This window comes from Nelumbo lutea, chromosome 2, assembly GCF_056320005.1.
Source record: "Nelumbo lutea isolate HS-2025 chromosome 2, American lotus-T2T, whole genome shotgun sequence".
Classification (NCBI taxonomy): domain Eukaryota; kingdom Viridiplantae; phylum Streptophyta; class Magnoliopsida; order Proteales; family Nelumbonaceae; genus Nelumbo; species Nelumbo lutea.
Window position 1 is genome coordinate 45,181,892 of NC_142685.1, and position 17,478 is coordinate 45,199,369.

Here is a 17,478-nt window from a genome sequence, read left to right on the forward strand (position 1 = left end):
CCAAACTTTAAAATACAACAATTTAGTATCTAAACTTTCATTTTGGGACAATTTAGTACCCGATGTTAAATGACCGTTAAGTATTTTCGTAATACCAAAACTAACCTTTATGAAAACTCCCACCCTTCCATCCCTTTCTCTTCATTCCAACCGCTCTTCATAGGAATTGTCCATGAAAATCCCATCTCGTTGAGCGGTTGAGCCCTAGATCCTGATCGTTCAAATGGTCCAGCTCCAACGGTGGCGTCACTGGTGGGCTGTTCTTGTACGTATCTAGATATATACATGTGCCCTGCATAAATCTTTCTTCCTCTGAAACTCTGCACTGAATCCTTTTCGATGTCATCAATGGCGTCTACCTCTACACATCTCTCCCTCTCAAATCCCTCCCACTTCCCTTCCTTCAATTTGCTAAAACCCCATTACTAGATCTCACCCCCCCTCTCGACAAACCACCAGAAAACCAGTTCCTTCTGTCCTCTTTACATGGCAAACAACCTCTCAAATGGGAAGCCAAAACACTCCATTGCCGCTGCCACTGCCTTCACCAATGCTACCATCACCACCTCCCCCTCCTCTCCATCAACTTTCGTTCCTCGATTCGCCCCCGATGAACCCTGAAAAGGTGTCAATGTGCTCGTTGAAGCTCTCGAACGGGAAGTAACCACTGTCTTTGCCTACCTAGGTGGAGCGTCCATAGAAATACACCAAGCCCTCACCCACTCCATAATCCGCAATGATCTCCCCAGACATGAGCAAGGTGGCGTCTTGCTGCAAAGGGCTACGCTCGTGCATCGGGCCTTCCAAGTGTCTATGTTGTCACCTTGGGTCCCGGTGCCACCTATCTCGTCAGCGGCCTTGCTGGTGCCATGCTTGATGGCGTTTCTCTGGTTGCCATCACTAGGCAGGTCCTCGCAGGATTATAGGCACTGATGCTTTCCAAGAAACCCCGATTGTCGAGGTTACTCGATCCATCACCAAGCACAACTACCTTGTGCTTGACGTTGAAGACATTCCCCATATTGTGCGTGAGGCTTTTTACCTAGCATCTTCAGGTCGTCCGGGTCCGGTACTGATCGACATTCTGAAGGATATTCAACAGCAGCCGGTTGTTCCCAACTGGAATACTCAGATGAAACTACCCAATTATCTATCCAGGTTACCAAAATTGCAAGAGGAGGCCCATTTAGAATAGATTCTTCGGTTTATATCTGAGTCCAAAAAGCTTGTCTTGTATGTTGGTGGTGGATGTTTGAACTCAAGTGAAGAGCTAAAACGTTTCGTTGAGCTCACAGGCATTCCAGTGGCGAGTACTTCAATGGGTCTTGGAGCTTGCCCCGGATCAGACGATCTATCTCTTCATATGCTTGGAATGTATGGTACTATTTATGCCAATTATGCTGTAGAGAAATCTGATTTATTGCCTGCGTTTGGAGTCAGGTTTGATGACTGTGTGACGGGAAAGGTTGAGGCTTTTGCTAGTCGGGCTAAGATTGTTCACATTGATATTGACCCAGCTGAGATTGGAAAGAACAAGTAGCCACACCTCTCAATTTGCAGTGATGTAAAATTGGCATTAGAAGCGATAAACAGGTTGATAAAGGACAAGCAACCTAAGCTCAAGTTTGATTTCTCAGCGTGGAGGAAGGAGCTTCATGAGCAGAAGTTGAAATTTCCATCGAGTTTTATAACTTTTGTGGAAGCTATTCCTCCCCAGTATGCAATTCAGGTTTTAGATGAATTGACGGATGGAAATGCAATTATAAGCACTGGGGTTGGGCAGCCCAATGGTATAAGAGGCCACACCAATGGTTGACATCAGGCGAGTTAGGTGCCATGGGTTTTGGATTGCCAAGATCAGTTGATCAGAAATCTGATTAGATCATACCCTGGTTGTCTCTTCTGTCATTGACAACAAGAGTCGTCTTCTCCTGCAGTGGCTTAGTTAAAAAAAGGGGGCGCAATTTCTTCCATCAACGGCAATGGTTTCTTAGATTTAAGCTTTTCCGGCGTCGCATTTGAGTGTGATTTCAATTTTTCTGGCATCACATTCGCGCTTGATATCACCGGCGTGAGAAATTGGTTTTCAGAATTTCAGGTTACAGAGTGGGTGAAGAGTGGTTCTCACTTACAGATAAAGGATTATAGCTGAAGTCATTTTCATGCATTGCTTGAAACAACCGGTGGGTAATTATGTTTTTTTATATTCTGATTGACGATAAATTAACCCAGTACTAAATTATTGCAAAATGAAAATTCGGATATTAAATTATTGCAAAATGAAAATTCGGATACTAAATTATTGCATTTTAAAATTTATTTACTAAATTAGCGGTCGGCCTAAAGTACAAAATACCTATCGAAAATTTTCCTTCAAACAAATTTCAATGGATTAATGGTCCACACGTTGAGTTGGACCATTCGTACAGCCTATTACAGTCGTGCGTTAAGAATATCTCAATGGGAAAGATATATTCTCAATGTAAGACTGCAAGGAACTGTCCGATTTCTTTCGAGACATTGATTCAACCCTATTTTTACGTTTTTCCCCCTTAAGATATGCGTGACGGACATGGGCCACGAAGGGGAAAGAAACACACAGAAATAGCTTTACTTCTCTGCCAGCCTAGATCAGTAGATCACTCTCTCTGTTGTCTCCCAGGCAATCTCTGTCTTATCTTTCTTCTTCTCCCAATCTCTCTGTATCCCATTAGTTGTGTCTGTGTTCTGAATTTAGATCAGAACTTAGAAAATTGTAAACAAGAGGGAGAAAATGAGCGTGATCGACATTCTTACTCGCGTTGACGCAATCTGCAAGAAATATGATAAGTATGATATTGACAAGCAGAAGGACCTCAACGTCTCCGGTGATGATGCCTTTGCTCGTCTCTATGCCACTGTCGAGGCCGACATTGAAGCTGCTCTTCAGGTTACCCTATTTCTCATTCCCCATCTCCCTCTATTTCCGAGGGTTTCACTTCACATCACAACAGAAAGAAGGTCTCCGATTCTTTACAATAATATTTGTTCTCTTTTATCAGAAAGCCGAGGCCGCTTCCAAGGAGACGAACAGGGCCGCTGCTGTTGCCATGAACGCAGAGATCCGTCGAACCAAAGCTCGTTTACTGGAAGAGGTCCCTAAGCTGCAAAGATTAGCAGTTAAGAAGGTTAGGTTCTTACCAATTCCATTATTTATCGAATTCAACCCCCCAGTGATTCACAATTGTTATCCTTGAATTCAAAATTTACAGGGTCGTAAATTTTTTTCCTTTTCATCATTAAAGTTCATAATTTCCAGATACTTTCTTTACTTATACTAGCAAAATCTAGAAATATTCTGATTAAGGTGTAAATACAGAACGAGAAAGTAAAAAAAAATAATAACTTTGATCATAATAATGAATTCAAGCGGGTAAAATCTTTCTTTACTTTTTTTTTCCTTAAAAAATACTGACCAAGGAGTCCTCTGAACCCTTATAACGAGTGAGAGAGATGATTAGGAATCTTATATCTTGTTCTCATTGACGACAATGTAATAAAAATTGTTAGCTGTGGAGGGAAATCTGCGAGCACAAAAGCTCTGCTATGTAAAGTTCTCTTGTTTTGTTTAACTGGAACATGAATCATCATTATTGCGGATCCTTTTGCAAAACAAAAATTTAGCAGAATTCCTTGCTAGTCTTCAATGATCATAATGAAAATACTGAGCCAATGATAGGTCAAAGGACTCGAAAAGGAAGAACTTGTCACCCGTAATGATTTGGTTCTTGCGTTGCCTGAGAGGATTCAGGCAATACCAGATGGTACTGCTACTGCAGTGAAAAAAACCGGAGGGTGGGCAACTTCGGCTTCTCGTACAGAAATCAAATTTGACTCAGGTTATTAATCCAACTTATCAAGGTTCCAATTATTTGTTCTTCTTGGGGAGTTCAATAACTTTTACTAATGAGAGGCTTCATCATTTAATGTTTGTTTGTTTCTTGTCTTGCAATCTATTCCAGATGGACAGTTTGAGAGTGAACATTTCCAACAAACCGAAGAGTCGAGCCAATTTAGACAAGAGTATGAGATGCGGAAAATGAAACAGGCGAGAACATGTCCTGTTCCATACTGTTTATGTATAGATGTGTGATCTAACTTGACATTCTTGCAGGATCAAGGCCTGGATATTATATCAGAAGGGTTGGATACACTGAAAAACATGGCACATGACATGAATGAGGTTGGTTGCTTGGAGTGCTATTCAGAAAGTTGCATGGAACAAGATAAACACAGATCATCAGTATTTTTCTTTGTAAAACGTGCAGGAATTGGATAGGCAAGTTCCTTTGATGGATGAAATTGATACAAAGGTTAGAAATTGATAATTTCCTTATGTTTGAATCTTATGGACTATGTTATTGCAAGATAACAATGTTGAAAGCTTTTATCATTTTGTTACAGTGATTCATTTTGATGTTATTGCAGGTTGACAAGGCAAATGCTGATCTTAAGAATACTAATGTTAGACTTAAGGATACAGTTACACAGGTAATTTAGTTGAAGCTAATTTTGTTTTTGGGTTACCATCCAGTTTTTAGCTAACCCATTTGTTGTTTATGCTGCTTTTGTATAGCACTCTTCTAATAGATAGTACTTCGTGCTTTTGGTTTTCATCCAGCTGAGGTCTAGTCGGAACTTCTGCATTGATATTATCCTCTTGTGTATAATTCTTGGAATTGCTGCCTATTTATACAAGTAAGTTCTTCATTTCACTCTCTTTACTTAGCTTAAAACCTTTATTGAGATGTGGTTTGTATAGTCTATCATAAGTTCCTTCACCATCAAATGGTCCATGTATGTTTTTCTTATTTTTGCCCACATGCATTTGTGTGAACCTCAATTCTGAACTACTGTGAAAGGAATGGTACTTTATGCTCAAGATGCCTAGGTGTTAAGGTTCTCATGCAGGGTTGCCTTGATTTATCACCAAGATATTTTTTACACGGTGCTCTTGGATACTTTTACATTCTTAACTTTTTGAGATATTAATAATAAAATAGACATTATTATATCAAAATATTAGTTTCTTTTTACTTATAAAAAAAATGTTAGTTTCTTTTTAGGATAAAAGACTTAAACATACCCTAAGTTTTCATTAATTCACTTAAATATACCTCATGTTTTTTCAAAAGGATGTAAAGATGCCTTATGGATTGACCCCATTGGACTTGAACATACCCCTTCATCAGTGGAATGTTAAATATAAATTCATTTGTTTTTTTTTTTTGAAAAAGTAAAGTTTTATTGATCAGAGAAAGGCAAACAAACTGCTCACTGTACAAGAGAAGTACAACCGAGGACAGATTTAAGAAAATTAACAGCCACACAAGAAGCCAGAATATCCCCCTTGAAAAGCAAGTTGGAGTTCAGCCACCCTCTAAGCTCATCAACAATTAAATTTATCACCCTTTCAACCTGAAGCTGTTTCTGATCAAAGATCCTTCTGTTTCTTTTCTTCCAAATCGACCACAGCATTGCTAGAGGAATTGCTTTCCACAGAATCCTTCCCTTTCTATTCATTCTCCCTACTTTCCAGCCTTCTAAGAGAGCCTTTACTGAATTAGGCAAGCATGTAGAACAGTGAATTGCCTTGAGAAAATGGGCCCAAATTGTTGCAGAAAATTCACAATGAAGAAACAGGTGGTTTGGAGTTTCTTCACTCCTCCCACACAGTGTACAGATTACATCTGGTAGCACTTCTCCTTTTCTAACCAGCATAACTTTCGTCAAACACTTTTCTTCAGCAGCCACCCACACAAAAAACTTTACTGTAAAGGGGGCTACACTACCCCACACTAATGGACTGGGGAAAGAGCTAGAGGACTCAGGCACCAAACCGGAATAGAAGGATTTTACTGAGAGTACTTCAGTCTTTGACCACCCCCAAAAAACACTTATCTGGCACTAGAGGATTTAGTCTGCATCCCTTTAACCTCGAAAGCAACTCCATAACCTGCAGGACCTCTCAATCATTGAAATCTCTTCTAAAAGAGGGAGACCAAACTGAAGAGTTTCCTGAACCAACAGAGCAATCCACCACAAATGCATCTTTATCTGATGCCAGCTGAAATAAGTCAGGAAACAAATCTTTCAAAGGGGGTTCAGAGCACCAAGGGTCAGACCAGAACCTCAAACTGGATCCATTCCCTAACTTGAACTTCATACCTTTCTGAAAAAGAGGATAGGCTTTGTAAATCCCTTTCCACACCCCACAACCATAAGAGAGGCTGGGCTTTGCTGTAACCCACTCATTGCTATGTAAACCATATTTCTGCACAATAACTTGATTCCATAACTCATTAGGCTCCTGCAAAATCCTCCAAAACCACTTCCCAAGAATGGCCATGTTGAAATTCTTCCCATTTCTGACTCCCAATATGCCAGAATTGAAAGATTTACAAATCTAATCCCAGATGAAACTTTTTGGAATCTTTCCACCCAACCCACAAAAAATCTCTTGTATGTTTTTCCAATCTTAAAGCTATCTCTTCTGGTAAAGGGAATAGGGACATGAAATACACAGGAATACTGGTCAAAACACTTTTTAACAGCACTAGCTTGCCCCCCTTAGACAGATACCTTGCCTTCCACGATGCTAACTTGCTGGTCATTCTTTCCACCACCGGAGACCATATGCTTTTGGAGTTACACTTGGCCCCTAAAGGCAGCCAGCCCCAAATAAGAAGAAGGTAGAGCCCCCACCCTACAACCCAATAAATCAACTAGGGACAGCAAGTTAGTGACCTCTCCAACAACCATCATTTCACTCTTAGCTTGGTTAACCTTCAAACCTGAAACAACTTCAAACCAGCGGAGGATATTCCTCAAAGCCAAAATCTGATCAGCTTTAGCCCCACAGAAAAACAGGGTGTCATCAGCAAATTGGAGAAGATGGATTTCTTCCCCATTAGGAACTATTTCAAAATCTGCTAAACAACCCCCCTCAACAGCCCTAGCAGTCATCCTACTCAAACCTTCCATAACAAAAAGGAATAAAAGGGGGGGGGGAGAAGGGATCTCCTTGCCGCAAGCCCCTAGAACTTTTAAGATTGCCTTTTTCCGGACCTTTTAAAAAAGGATTGTGAATCTAGGAGTAGTCACACACACCTTCATTCAGTTCCTCCACTTTTGCCCAGGGCATAGTTTTCAAGGCGCCAAGGCGAGGCTAGGCAATTGGGGGGCGCCTTGTCGCCTAGTCGCCTAGGCGGGCACCTAGGTGTTGCCTAGGCGATGGATTTTTTATGTTAAAAACATAGATCCTAGGGTAGTTCCCTAGGTACCATAATCATATTTCTTTAATAATTATTCATGATTTTCATAAGAAAAGTATAAATTTCGTGTTAAAGTATAGAAAATCAACATATTCATGAGAAGAAAAGGAAGAAGGAAAATAAAATTCAAAAAATATAGGGGCTGAACCCTTATTTTTGTTATAGGAAAAGAAGAAAATAAAAAGTATTGGTAGTAGTAGTAGTAGAAGAAGAAGAAGAAGTAGAAGAAGAATATATGGAAGAGGAAAATGTGCTGATTAGATAAAATTTTAAGTTCTTCCTTACTTATTGGTTCGGGTTTTTAAGTCTTTGAGGGTTCAATACAGCATTTAGCAATGTTTGTGTTGATTAAACCCTAATAAATAAGAAAATAATAAAAAGAAATTAGTATATAAACACAATGATTATTTTAGTTTAATAATGTCTATTTTATAATTATAATCTCAAAAAAGAATGAATAAAATAGTATTTTATAGTAGGAAGTAGAAAACTGCTAGGAGATTAGGCAAGACAAGCCTCAAAGGGCGCCTTGTCGCCTCGGCATCGCCTTGACAACTATGGCCCAAAGTGCATCCTCTTTAACATGTAGTCTAGGAAAGCCCAATTAACATGGTCATAGGCTTTTTCCAAGTTGATTTTGCACACAAGCCCCTTCTTCCCACTTCTTTTCCTTGAGTCAATTAATTCATTAGCTATAAGAACACCATCTTGGATATGTTTGTTATGGATAAAAGCCCCTTGAGACGGGGAAATAAGGGGCTCCATCACCCTTTGCAGCCTTGAAGCCAGCAATTTTGCAATAATTTTGTACACACTACCTAGTAAACTGATTGGCCTCAAATCTTTTTGATCAGATGCCCCTTTCTTTTTAGGGATCAGGGAAATGAAAGTGGCATTAAAACTTCTTTCCAAAGAGGGAGTGAAACTCATCCAGAACTTTCAACAAATCCTCTCTCACAACCTCCCTGAATCTCTTATAGAATAAAATGGTGAAATTGTCAGGACTCGGTGCTTTGTCTCCTTCTTGTCAACCTTCAGGACCTCCTGTTCTGAGAAAGGCATCTCTAACTCTGCTGCCTGCTCCACTAAGAGATGAGCAAACTGCAGACCATCCAACTTAGGTCTTAACCGAAGAGGTTCTAAATATAGATTTTTATAAAAATCAATGGCTGCCTTCTCAACCTCTTTAGTATTTTCCACACACTGACCATTCACATCTAGCTTCTTAATCATATTTGTTAGAGCTAGCCGAATAAGGGTAGATTAGTCATTTTATTTCTGTTAAGTTATGTGCTTATGTGGCAGTTTTAATAGAGACTTCCTTTCCCATACTTAAGTGGGGGGGGGGGGGACAGTTTTGTCTTTGTACAACTAATTAGAGGCTAATTCATATTAGGGTCGACTGATAGGGTTTAAGCTATTAGATTCGACTGTTCCTTTTCTTCTTCTTTTTCTTCTTCTTCTTCTTCTTCTTCTTCCTCTTCCTCTGGTTCAAATTACTGAAGCCATTGAGATAATATGGTATCAGAGCAGGACATTGCTCTTTAAATCTCTGCTTGTGACTGCTGCTCCTTTCTGTTCGTGACTTCTTTTTCTTCTCTCTGGATTGCAAATGGAGAACACAGACTCGACCTAGGTCTGAGAACACTTCGGCCTCTCTTTCTCTGCTCAGTACTTGATTGCCTTTTAAGAGAATAACTCCAGAAATAAGTGGATGGTCGACTGAAGCTCTCCATCAAGGTTGGTTATCATTTTTTTGTGTTGTTGGTGTTTCTGGGTTGGAAAACCCTCAAAAATCTGCTCGGATTGATCAGAACTTAAAGAACTAGGTTATCTGTAGCCTTGGTTCTTAGCAAAAGGCCCAAGAATAGGCTGTGTTTACAGTGACTGAATGGTGTAAGGGTTATTGTAGTGGTTGTAGTTAATGTCTTTGGACTGGTAGTGACCTTTAAAAAAAAGGGGGGGGGGTTAGACAGACCTGTACCATGTGGGACAGAGATGGTTGTGTGGTGATGCTTTTAATGCTCACCCTTTATTGAGCAGCCTCAAGAGGGCTTGTATGTGGTTAGTAAATTGCTGAATTACCGTAGTGGTGATTTATGGCTTTGTCTAATCAATAGTGGTGTGAGCAAGAACCAAAGTTTTTTTTTTTGGCCGGAAGGAATGGCCGAATTGCCTACATCAATTTTCTGCCTTGTTGGTGTTGTTTGAATGTTGGTTTACCTTTTGTTCTTAATTTGAATGGTAGTTTGTGCACAGTGGTGACTGATTGTGACTTGTTGTGAACTTATCACCTGAGTTTAGAGACTGCTGTAGTGTTGCCTTGGCTACTGTAGTATTAGAGATAGCAGTGGGGGAGACATAATGGCAGCAATGGGAGGTGGTTCTAGTGATCAGAAACTGAGTGTGATGATCCCCTCCGATTATTTGGGTGTGCAGATGACCTCCATTAAACTTAATGGTGAGAATTATGTGCCATGGGCCAAGTTAGTGGAAGTTTTCCTCAAGGTAAAGAGGAAAGTTAAACACGTGAAGGAAGATAAACCATCAGTTGACTCTCCAGGGTTTGATGACTGGGAACAGGAAGATGCCCAAATCATGACATGGTTATGGAATAGTATGGAGCCCAAAATAAGTGCCAACTTTATGTTCTTAGATACAACTAAGGACATATGGGAACATGCAAGAAGCTTTATTCTGGGCAGGATAATACTACAAGGGTATATCAGCTCTATCAAGAGTATTTCGATCTGCAGCAAGGGAATAAAACCCTAGAAGAGTACTATGCCAGTATGAAGAACCTCAGAAATGAACTCAATGTCTATCATCCCCTCAGTCCGGATGTTAAGGTTCAGCAACAACAGAGGGAACAACTAGATGTCACTAGGTTCTTAGTGGGGTTGAAATCAGAATATGAACTAGTTAGGGCCCAAATATTGGGAGGCTCTACTCTTCCTACACTTGAGGAAGTTTTTGCACGTTTTCGTAGGATTTCTTTGGGATCTACAGAGAATCCCACACAGTTTGACAGATCAACATTTGTGATAGCCAGAGGAGGTGGACGTGGTACTAGAGGGGGAGGACATGCCTCCCGAGGAGGTCGTGGTGGTGGTCGTGACTCAGGGGCCATGGTAAAGGAAAAAGTAACTCTACAAGGAAGTGTACCCATTGTGGCAGGAATGGACATTCGGTGAATTTCTGTTATGATCTCCATGGCCCTCCTTCTACATGGGCTAATCATGCAGTAGCTAGTGGGGTTGATGTCAGTGATAACCAACAGACAGATCTAACACCTTCCACATCTACATCTATTTCTGGAAGGAGATGGTGAGTATATTGCATGATGAGTATGAGAGGTTCCTCCAAGCTACTTCACAGCATACTACAACCACCCTTGCCCACTCGGGTATAGTTTGTTTGGCATCCAAACCCACTCCCTAGATTATTGACTCTGGAGCCTCTGATCACATGACCTAGACTCCAGGTGTGTTCTCTTCCCTCTCTGAAACTTTCACATCTCAAACTGTTACCCTTGCCAATAGTTCCTCTTCTCCCATCTGTGGTGTTGGTAATGTTGACATGACTTCTCTTTCTTTATCATCTGTTCTATATGTCCCTAAGTTTCCATTAAATTTTATCTCTATTAGTAAATTAACCAAGACTCTTAATTGCTCTATTACATTTTTCCCTTCATTTTGTGTTTTTTAGGATCTCAAGACGGGGAAGAAGATTGGTGGGGGGCATGAGGCTGGTGGATTGTATTACCTTGACAGTGGTGGATCGTCAGTTGCACTTCAGACTTCACTCACTCCTCTACAGTGGCATTGTCGACTAGGACATTCATCTCTCAAGGCACTCAAGATACTAGTTCCGTCTTTGAGTCATTTGTTATCTTTACAGTGTGAGTCGTGTCAGTATGGGAAACATCGTCGGGTTCCCTTCAATCCTAGAGTTGATAGTCGTATGTTGAGTCCTTTTGCCCTGGTTCATTCAGATGTTTGGGGTCCGATTAAAATAGTCTTATATTGGTTACAAGTATTTTGTCACTTTTATTGATGATTGTTCAATGATGACATGGATTTATTTAATGAAATGAAGGAGTGAATTATTTTCCATTTTCAAAAATTCCATGTTGAAATACGTACACAATTTGGTATTCCAATGAAAGTTCTTCGTTCAGATAACGGTCGTGAATACTTTCTTACTTCATTTCAATAGTATTTAGAACAACATGGCATCATTCATCAAACTTCATGTGCATCCACTCCTCAACAAAATGGGGTGGCTGAACAAAAGAACCGTCATCTCCTTGAAACTGCTCGGTCTATTTTTCATCATATGAGTGTTCCTAAACGATTTTGGAGTGATGTTGTACTTATTGCGTGTTTCCTTATTGATCGGGTGCCCTCCTTCATTCTTCATGGTTGGTCTCCCTTTTCTATTTTGTTCCCCACCTCGTCTCCCTTTCCATTAACATCCCGCATCTTTGGTTGTGTGCTTTGTTCACAATCTAAGTCCTGGGATAGACAAGCTGGATGCACGCTCTATTAAGCGTGTCTTTCTTGGCTACTCTCGGACTCAAAAAGGGTATAAGTGTTACAATCCCATTACTCGGAAGTGGTATGTCTGTCCTGATGTCACCTTTTTTGAGTCTGTCCCCTTCTTCTCGGGACCTGAAGCATCGGTGTCTTCACCTTTGCTTCCTCTTCCTCTTCCAGTTCGTGATCCCGTTCCGGTTGTTCCAATTGGGGTTGACCCTTCACCTCCTCCAGTGCAGATTCCTATTGAACGACCACCGATCCGGCACGTGTATACTCATCGACAGACACTGGCTCCTCCTCCAGCTTCTACCTTGTCTGTGGATCCTGTTGTTGCTCCTGTCCCAGAACCTTCAGGACTTGATCTTCCCATTGCTTTATGAAAAGGTAAACGTAGTTGTACCCTCCATCCCATTTCCAATTTTGTTTCAGTCTCTCGCCTTTCTGCTTCACATCACCAGCTTGTTTCACTGTTGTCATCTATTTCTATACCTAAGAATGTCCAAGAGGCTCTTAGCTCACCTAGGTGGCGGTAAGCAATGGAGGAGGAACTCTCTGCCCTTCAGTATACTCAAACGTGGGAGCTCTCTACTCTTCCTCCCGATAAGCATGTTGTGGGTTGTAAATGGGTGTATATTGTTAAATACTTGCGAGATGGTAGTGTGGGGTGTTTGGAGGCCAAACTTGTTACTAAAGGTTATTCACAGTTGTATGGGGTGGACTATATGGAGACCTTCTCTTCAGTGGCTAAGATTGGCTCTGGCTGTGTCTTAATTTCCTTGGTAGTTATGTATGATTGGCCCTTGTTTCAACTTGACATTAAAAATGCCTTTCTTCAGTGACCTTATGGAGGAGGTATATATGGAGCAACCACTTGGGTTTGTTGCTCAGGGGGAGGATGGTAAGATGTGCAGATTGAAAAAAGGCAATTTATGGGTTGAAACAATCGCCTCGTGCTTGGTTTGGGAAGTTTGGTGAAGAATTTTGGAATGAAACAATGTCAGGTTGACCACTTGGTGTTTAGCTATGATTCAGAAGCCAAAAAGATTTTATTAGTGGTCTATGTGGATGATATTGTCATGACTGTTAGTGACAAATCGGGGATCGATAAACTAAAGGTTTTTCTGCAAAACCATTTTCAAATAAAAGACCTTGGGACATTGAAGTATTTCTTGGGTATAGAAGTTGCTAGATCAAAACAAGGTGTAAACCTGTTCCAAAGAAAATATGTTCTTGATCTGTTGGATGAAACAAGACTGTTAGGTGCAAAAATGGTTGAAACTCCCATGGAGCCAAATGCTAAGTTGAGCAGTGATACAGGGGAAATATTTGATGATCTTGAAAGGTATAGACAGTTAGTGGGGAAGCTGAACTATTTGACTATCACGAGACCAGACATCTCCTTTGCAGTTAGTGTGGTGAGTCAATTTATGCAGAACCCTCGGATACCTCATGGGATGTAGTTCTTAGAATTGTAAGGTACCTGAAGGGATCTCCAGGCCGTGGGTTATTGTACAAACCAGGAGGAAGACTTGAGGTAATTAGGTATACAGATGTAGATTGGGCAGGCTCTGTGTCTGATAGAAGATCTACTACAGGTTACTGCACATTTCTTGGAGGAAATCTTGTGACATGGAAGAGTAAGAAGCAGACGGTTGTGGCAAGGAGCAGTGCTGAAGCCGAATACAGAGCCATGACACACACTACATGCGAATTAGTATGGCTGAGGAATTTCCTACAAGAAATCAAGTTCTCCATGGATAGACCTATGAAATTGTACTGTGACAATCAAGCTGCACTCCACATCTCATCTAACCCTGTTTTTCATGAGAGAACAAAGCACATAGAGGTTGATTGCCACTTTGTGAGGGAGAAGGTCCTTACTGGAGAGATAAGCACAGAACATGTGGGCTCAGGTGATCAATGGGCAGATTTGTTTACAAAAGGCTTAAGCTCAAGGGGAGTGAACTATATATGTAACAAGCTGGGATTATATGACATATATTCTCCAGCTTGAGGGGGAGTATTAGAGCTAGCCGAATAAGGGTAGATCAGTCATTTTATTTCTGTTAAGTTATGTGCTAATGTGGCAGTTTTGATAGAGACTTCCTGTCCCATACTTAAGTTGGGGGGGGCAGTTTTGTCTTTGTACAACTAATTAGAGGCTAATTCATATTAGGGTCGACTGATAGGGTTTAAGCCATCAGATTCGACTGTTCCTTTTCTTCGTCTTCCTCTAGTTCGAACTGCTGAAGCCACTGAGATAACAATATTTATTCTTCTTCTCTCATTGGCCATTTTGTGAAAAAAGAAGTATTATTATCACCTTCCCTCAAGCACTGCACCTGGGAACACTGCCTCCAATGAATTTCCTCTTGATAAGCCAGCCTATCAAACTCTTGCTTAGCTTGCCCTCTTTTTCTCCTCTTTGCCTCATCTATAGAGGAAGTCTCTTCCTCCCTATCAATTTCAGAAATAATTTGAACACAGATTTCTTTCCGTTTCTTTGCCTCCTCTAACTGAGAAATCTGCCACTCTTTAATCCGAGCCTTCAATTTCTGCAGTTTTTCCTGGAAAGCATCCAACTCGAACCATCTATGTTCCAGCCTAAAAGGAGAAAATTTTCTTGTAATACCCCCAGTATCTAACAGTAAAGGGGTATGATCAGATATTACTCTTGGCAGAGCCTCCTGTAAAGTTTGTGGGAACAAATCCTCCCACTCAGTAGAAATGATAAAGCGATCCAATCTCACCAACGAGGGAGGGTCCTGATTGTTGGTCCAAGTAAATCAAGCCCTTGCCAGAGGCAGATCCAGAAGCTCCCACTTGGGGACATTTTTACCATACAACCTAGCACCTTTGGGATCACCCTTTGCATCTATACCGGTACATTGTCTGTAAATGGATCAATTTATTGTTCTGGATCCTATTTGAATGTGGTATTTCCATTTATCAATGGATCAAGTCCAGATTCATCTATTGCAACCTATATGACAATATTACCACCAGTGGGGTTTTTAGGCACATGCAGTTGCATGTATTCACTGTATGTGTAAGATGTGTGATGCCTTCTCTCTCTCTCTCTCTCTCTCCCGTTTTCATGGCTCATTGATTTCTTTTATTACAAGGCAGAAGCAGTAGCCTAGGAAATGCTTTAATTATCTTTTGTTGGGAAGTCTTCGTGAAAAGAATTAATACTTGTGCTTTACTCCCAACTCCCAAGAACATTTTTGCGCTTATCTCCTCACTGGTGTGTCATGTGTAAGGATAATGGAGAAACCTGCTTTCACCTTTTAATTTCCTGCCCCTTTGTTACTTCTATTTGGGAAATGGTTTTTCTCATTATTTGGGTGCAAGTGGTCTCCCCTGACTAATGTGCAAAGCGCGTTTGATTCCTCTTTCTTGAGGTGGCCAAAGAAAAGGGGATGAGTCTTATGGAGATGTGTTAGGGCGGCTGTAAGTCGGACCATATGGGAAGAGAGGAATGCAAGATTGTTTTCAGGAAGGGAAAGAAATGGAGAAGTTATCTTGGAAACCATTATAGTGAGAGTGATTCATTGGGTTAAATCTATCGATATGTTTGCGAACTTCTCAACAGGTGATATCTTGAACACATGGATGGAAGTGGCCAGCTCTGATTGTCATAGATCCGATATAAGTCCTGTTTGGTCTCCTCCAACGTTAATTACATTAAATTGAATTTTGATGAGAGTAGTGCTGGAAACCCGGGTCCTTCTGGTATCAGAGTGGTTTTTAGAGATGGTGAAGGCAGAGTTATTGGACTATATTCGGGCCCTATTGGAGTAGGCTACACTCCAAGGGCTGAGATTATGGCTGTCATGGAAGGAGTGCAAAAGGCAAAGGAACTGGATGTTAGGAAGTTGATTATCAAAGGTGACGAAAAGTTGGTGGTGGAATGGTTGCAAAAGGAAGACACGGGTTTCTCTGGATTTAAAACAATGAGAAAAAGATATTTAAATGGCTGACAAAAGATATGGAAGTGCAATTCGGCTGGGTTAAAAGAACTGCAAATGCCCTTTCTGATGTTTTAGCTAAGCAAGGGGTGGGAAGGAATCATTTGTTTTGGGCTCTTTTGTAATTGCATGGTTGTTGTGGAGAGTAAGACAGTTCACCTCTCCCAATCCTGTAATTATTTTTTTTATTAATCTAATGAAATTCAGTCATTGCTAAAAAATGATTTAATTTATCTGTTATGTTGAGTTTCATAATTGGTTTTGCTATACTTTCTGAAAGACTTCTCATTATCTTCTTTTGCTTGGTTTGTTACAGTGTGTTGAAGAAATGAAAAATATAAATAAAAGGGCTGCTTCAACTGCTTGCTTGAGGGTTTGCTTTGTATATTTGTCTTCAGTTCATTTTCTCTCTCTTGTATCCAAATGTCTTTGTTCACTCTTGGAAAACCAGAACCGGCTTTTCTTTGTAAGCTTCATACTTGGGTGTGTGGAACATCTTGCATTCATAATGCTTTAAATTCTTGGTAGTTTGATGATGCCACCATGGTCTAAGCAAAGCTACATATACAATAGTTCAATGAGATTTATGACTTACTGTTTTTTATTTTATTTATTTATTGGTAAAAAAGCTAGTCCATTCAAACAAATAAATTGATACAAATGGAGTCTCACCAGGTCAATGACCTAGACGGGATAAAAAAAATCACTCCTCTCTGTCCCAAGGACCACTTTGGGCTAAATAATGCACAGTGGTATTACCTTCCCTGTTAACGAAACACAACTTAGATTATAGACTAGACAGAGATACTGTATCTTTGAACAAAAAACACAGTATTAGCTGCCCCCAAAGATAACCTTTATAAGGTGCAGACAGTCCGACTCAAACACAACCTTTTACCAGCACATTTTGATAGCAAGCAGGATACTTTCTTTCAATGCCATCTGCTGAATTGGAGAAGCAGCAGCAAGAGGGCCAAAAAAGAACAGCAACACAGAAACCGGCATATACCGCCATTCAGAAAACCTACATCAGAGTTAATTTTTACCCATTCTTCATTTGGAGGCTGCAATGCAAAATCTCTAGAAACAGAACCATTATATGGGGAAGAGTTTTCCAAGGTGGTCTGTGAAATATTCATCTGCTCCTGATATGCTCTGTTGGCATTTGACAGAATCAAGACAGGTGCACTATGAGCCTTTAAAATAGACCATAAACAAATAGCAGTGTAGGCTAAAAACTCCTTAGAAACACTTTTAGAAAACTTCTGAACCACAACATCCAACTAACAAACTAGCTGACAAAAGAAGGGAAACAATAAGCAAAACCCATCCTTAATGAAAGCATTCTACCAAACCAAACACACTTTGCTTTCTCATACAAGCATAGAGAATGCAGAATTGGCTCTTCTTCTAAGCAACACAAAGTACAGATAAGACTCACTCTGCAGCCTCTTTTAAAGAGGTTTTGATCGATTGCTATTGCATTCAAACAGCATTTCCAAAGAGAAACTTTACTTTTTGGTCAATAGGAATGAATGACAAAGATTTCCATTGTTCCTTTGAGAAAGTAGTTCTGGCATTTCTCTTAGCAGAGCCTTGTCCTGCTTGGCCAGAAAATGTGCGAATTTTGCAATGAAAGACTCATCTTTACTC

General features: G+C 40.4%; 1 protein-coding gene and 1 pseudogene across 2 annotated transcripts; both read left to right on the forward strand.

Annotated features, from left to right (window-relative positions):
• Nucleotides 1-342: 342 nt before the first annotated feature.
• On the forward strand, nucleotides 343-2,020 carry LOC148870296 (acetolactate synthase, chloroplastic-like; annotated as a pseudogene).
• On the forward strand, nucleotides 1,911-16,366 carry LOC148870297 (syntaxin-71-like). 2 transcript variants are annotated; one of them, XM_088968722.1, is made up of 9 exons: nucleotides 1,911-2,929; nucleotides 3,042-3,167; nucleotides 3,719-3,878; nucleotides 4,002-4,087; nucleotides 4,154-4,222; nucleotides 4,308-4,352; nucleotides 4,468-4,530; nucleotides 4,661-4,737; nucleotides 16,142-16,366. In XM_088968722.1, the coding sequence occupies exons 1-9, from the start codon at nucleotides 2,774-2,776 to the stop codon at nucleotides 16,155-16,157; spliced, it is 798 nt and encodes a 265-aa protein (XP_088824848.1). In that variant the 5' UTR covers nucleotides 1,911-2,773; the 3' UTR covers nucleotides 16,158-16,366. The 2 variants fall into 2 exon arrangements, with proteins under 2 accessions (XP_088824848.1, XP_088824849.1); XM_088968723.1 differs by lacking the exon at nucleotides 16,142-16,366 and having other exon boundaries at nucleotides 2,501-2,929; nucleotides 4,661-4,741.
• The last annotated feature ends 1,112 nt before the right edge of the window (nucleotides 16,367-17,478 follow it).

Excerpts from the sequence above, each read along its gene's own strand:
- LOC148870297 (XM_088968722.1), top strand. The coding sequence starts at position 2,774 with ATGAGCGTGATCGACATTCTTACTCGCGTTGACGCAATCTGCAAGAAA. Across the intron at positions 2,930-3,041 it reads ACATTGAAGCTGCTCTTCAG|AAAGCCGAGGCCGCTTCCAA; the intron begins GTTACCCTATTT and ends CTCTTTTATCAG. Across the intron at positions 4,531-4,660 it reads TTAAGGATACAGTTACACAG|CTGAGGTCTAGTCGGAACTT; the intron begins GTAATTTAGTTG and ends GTTTTCATCCAG.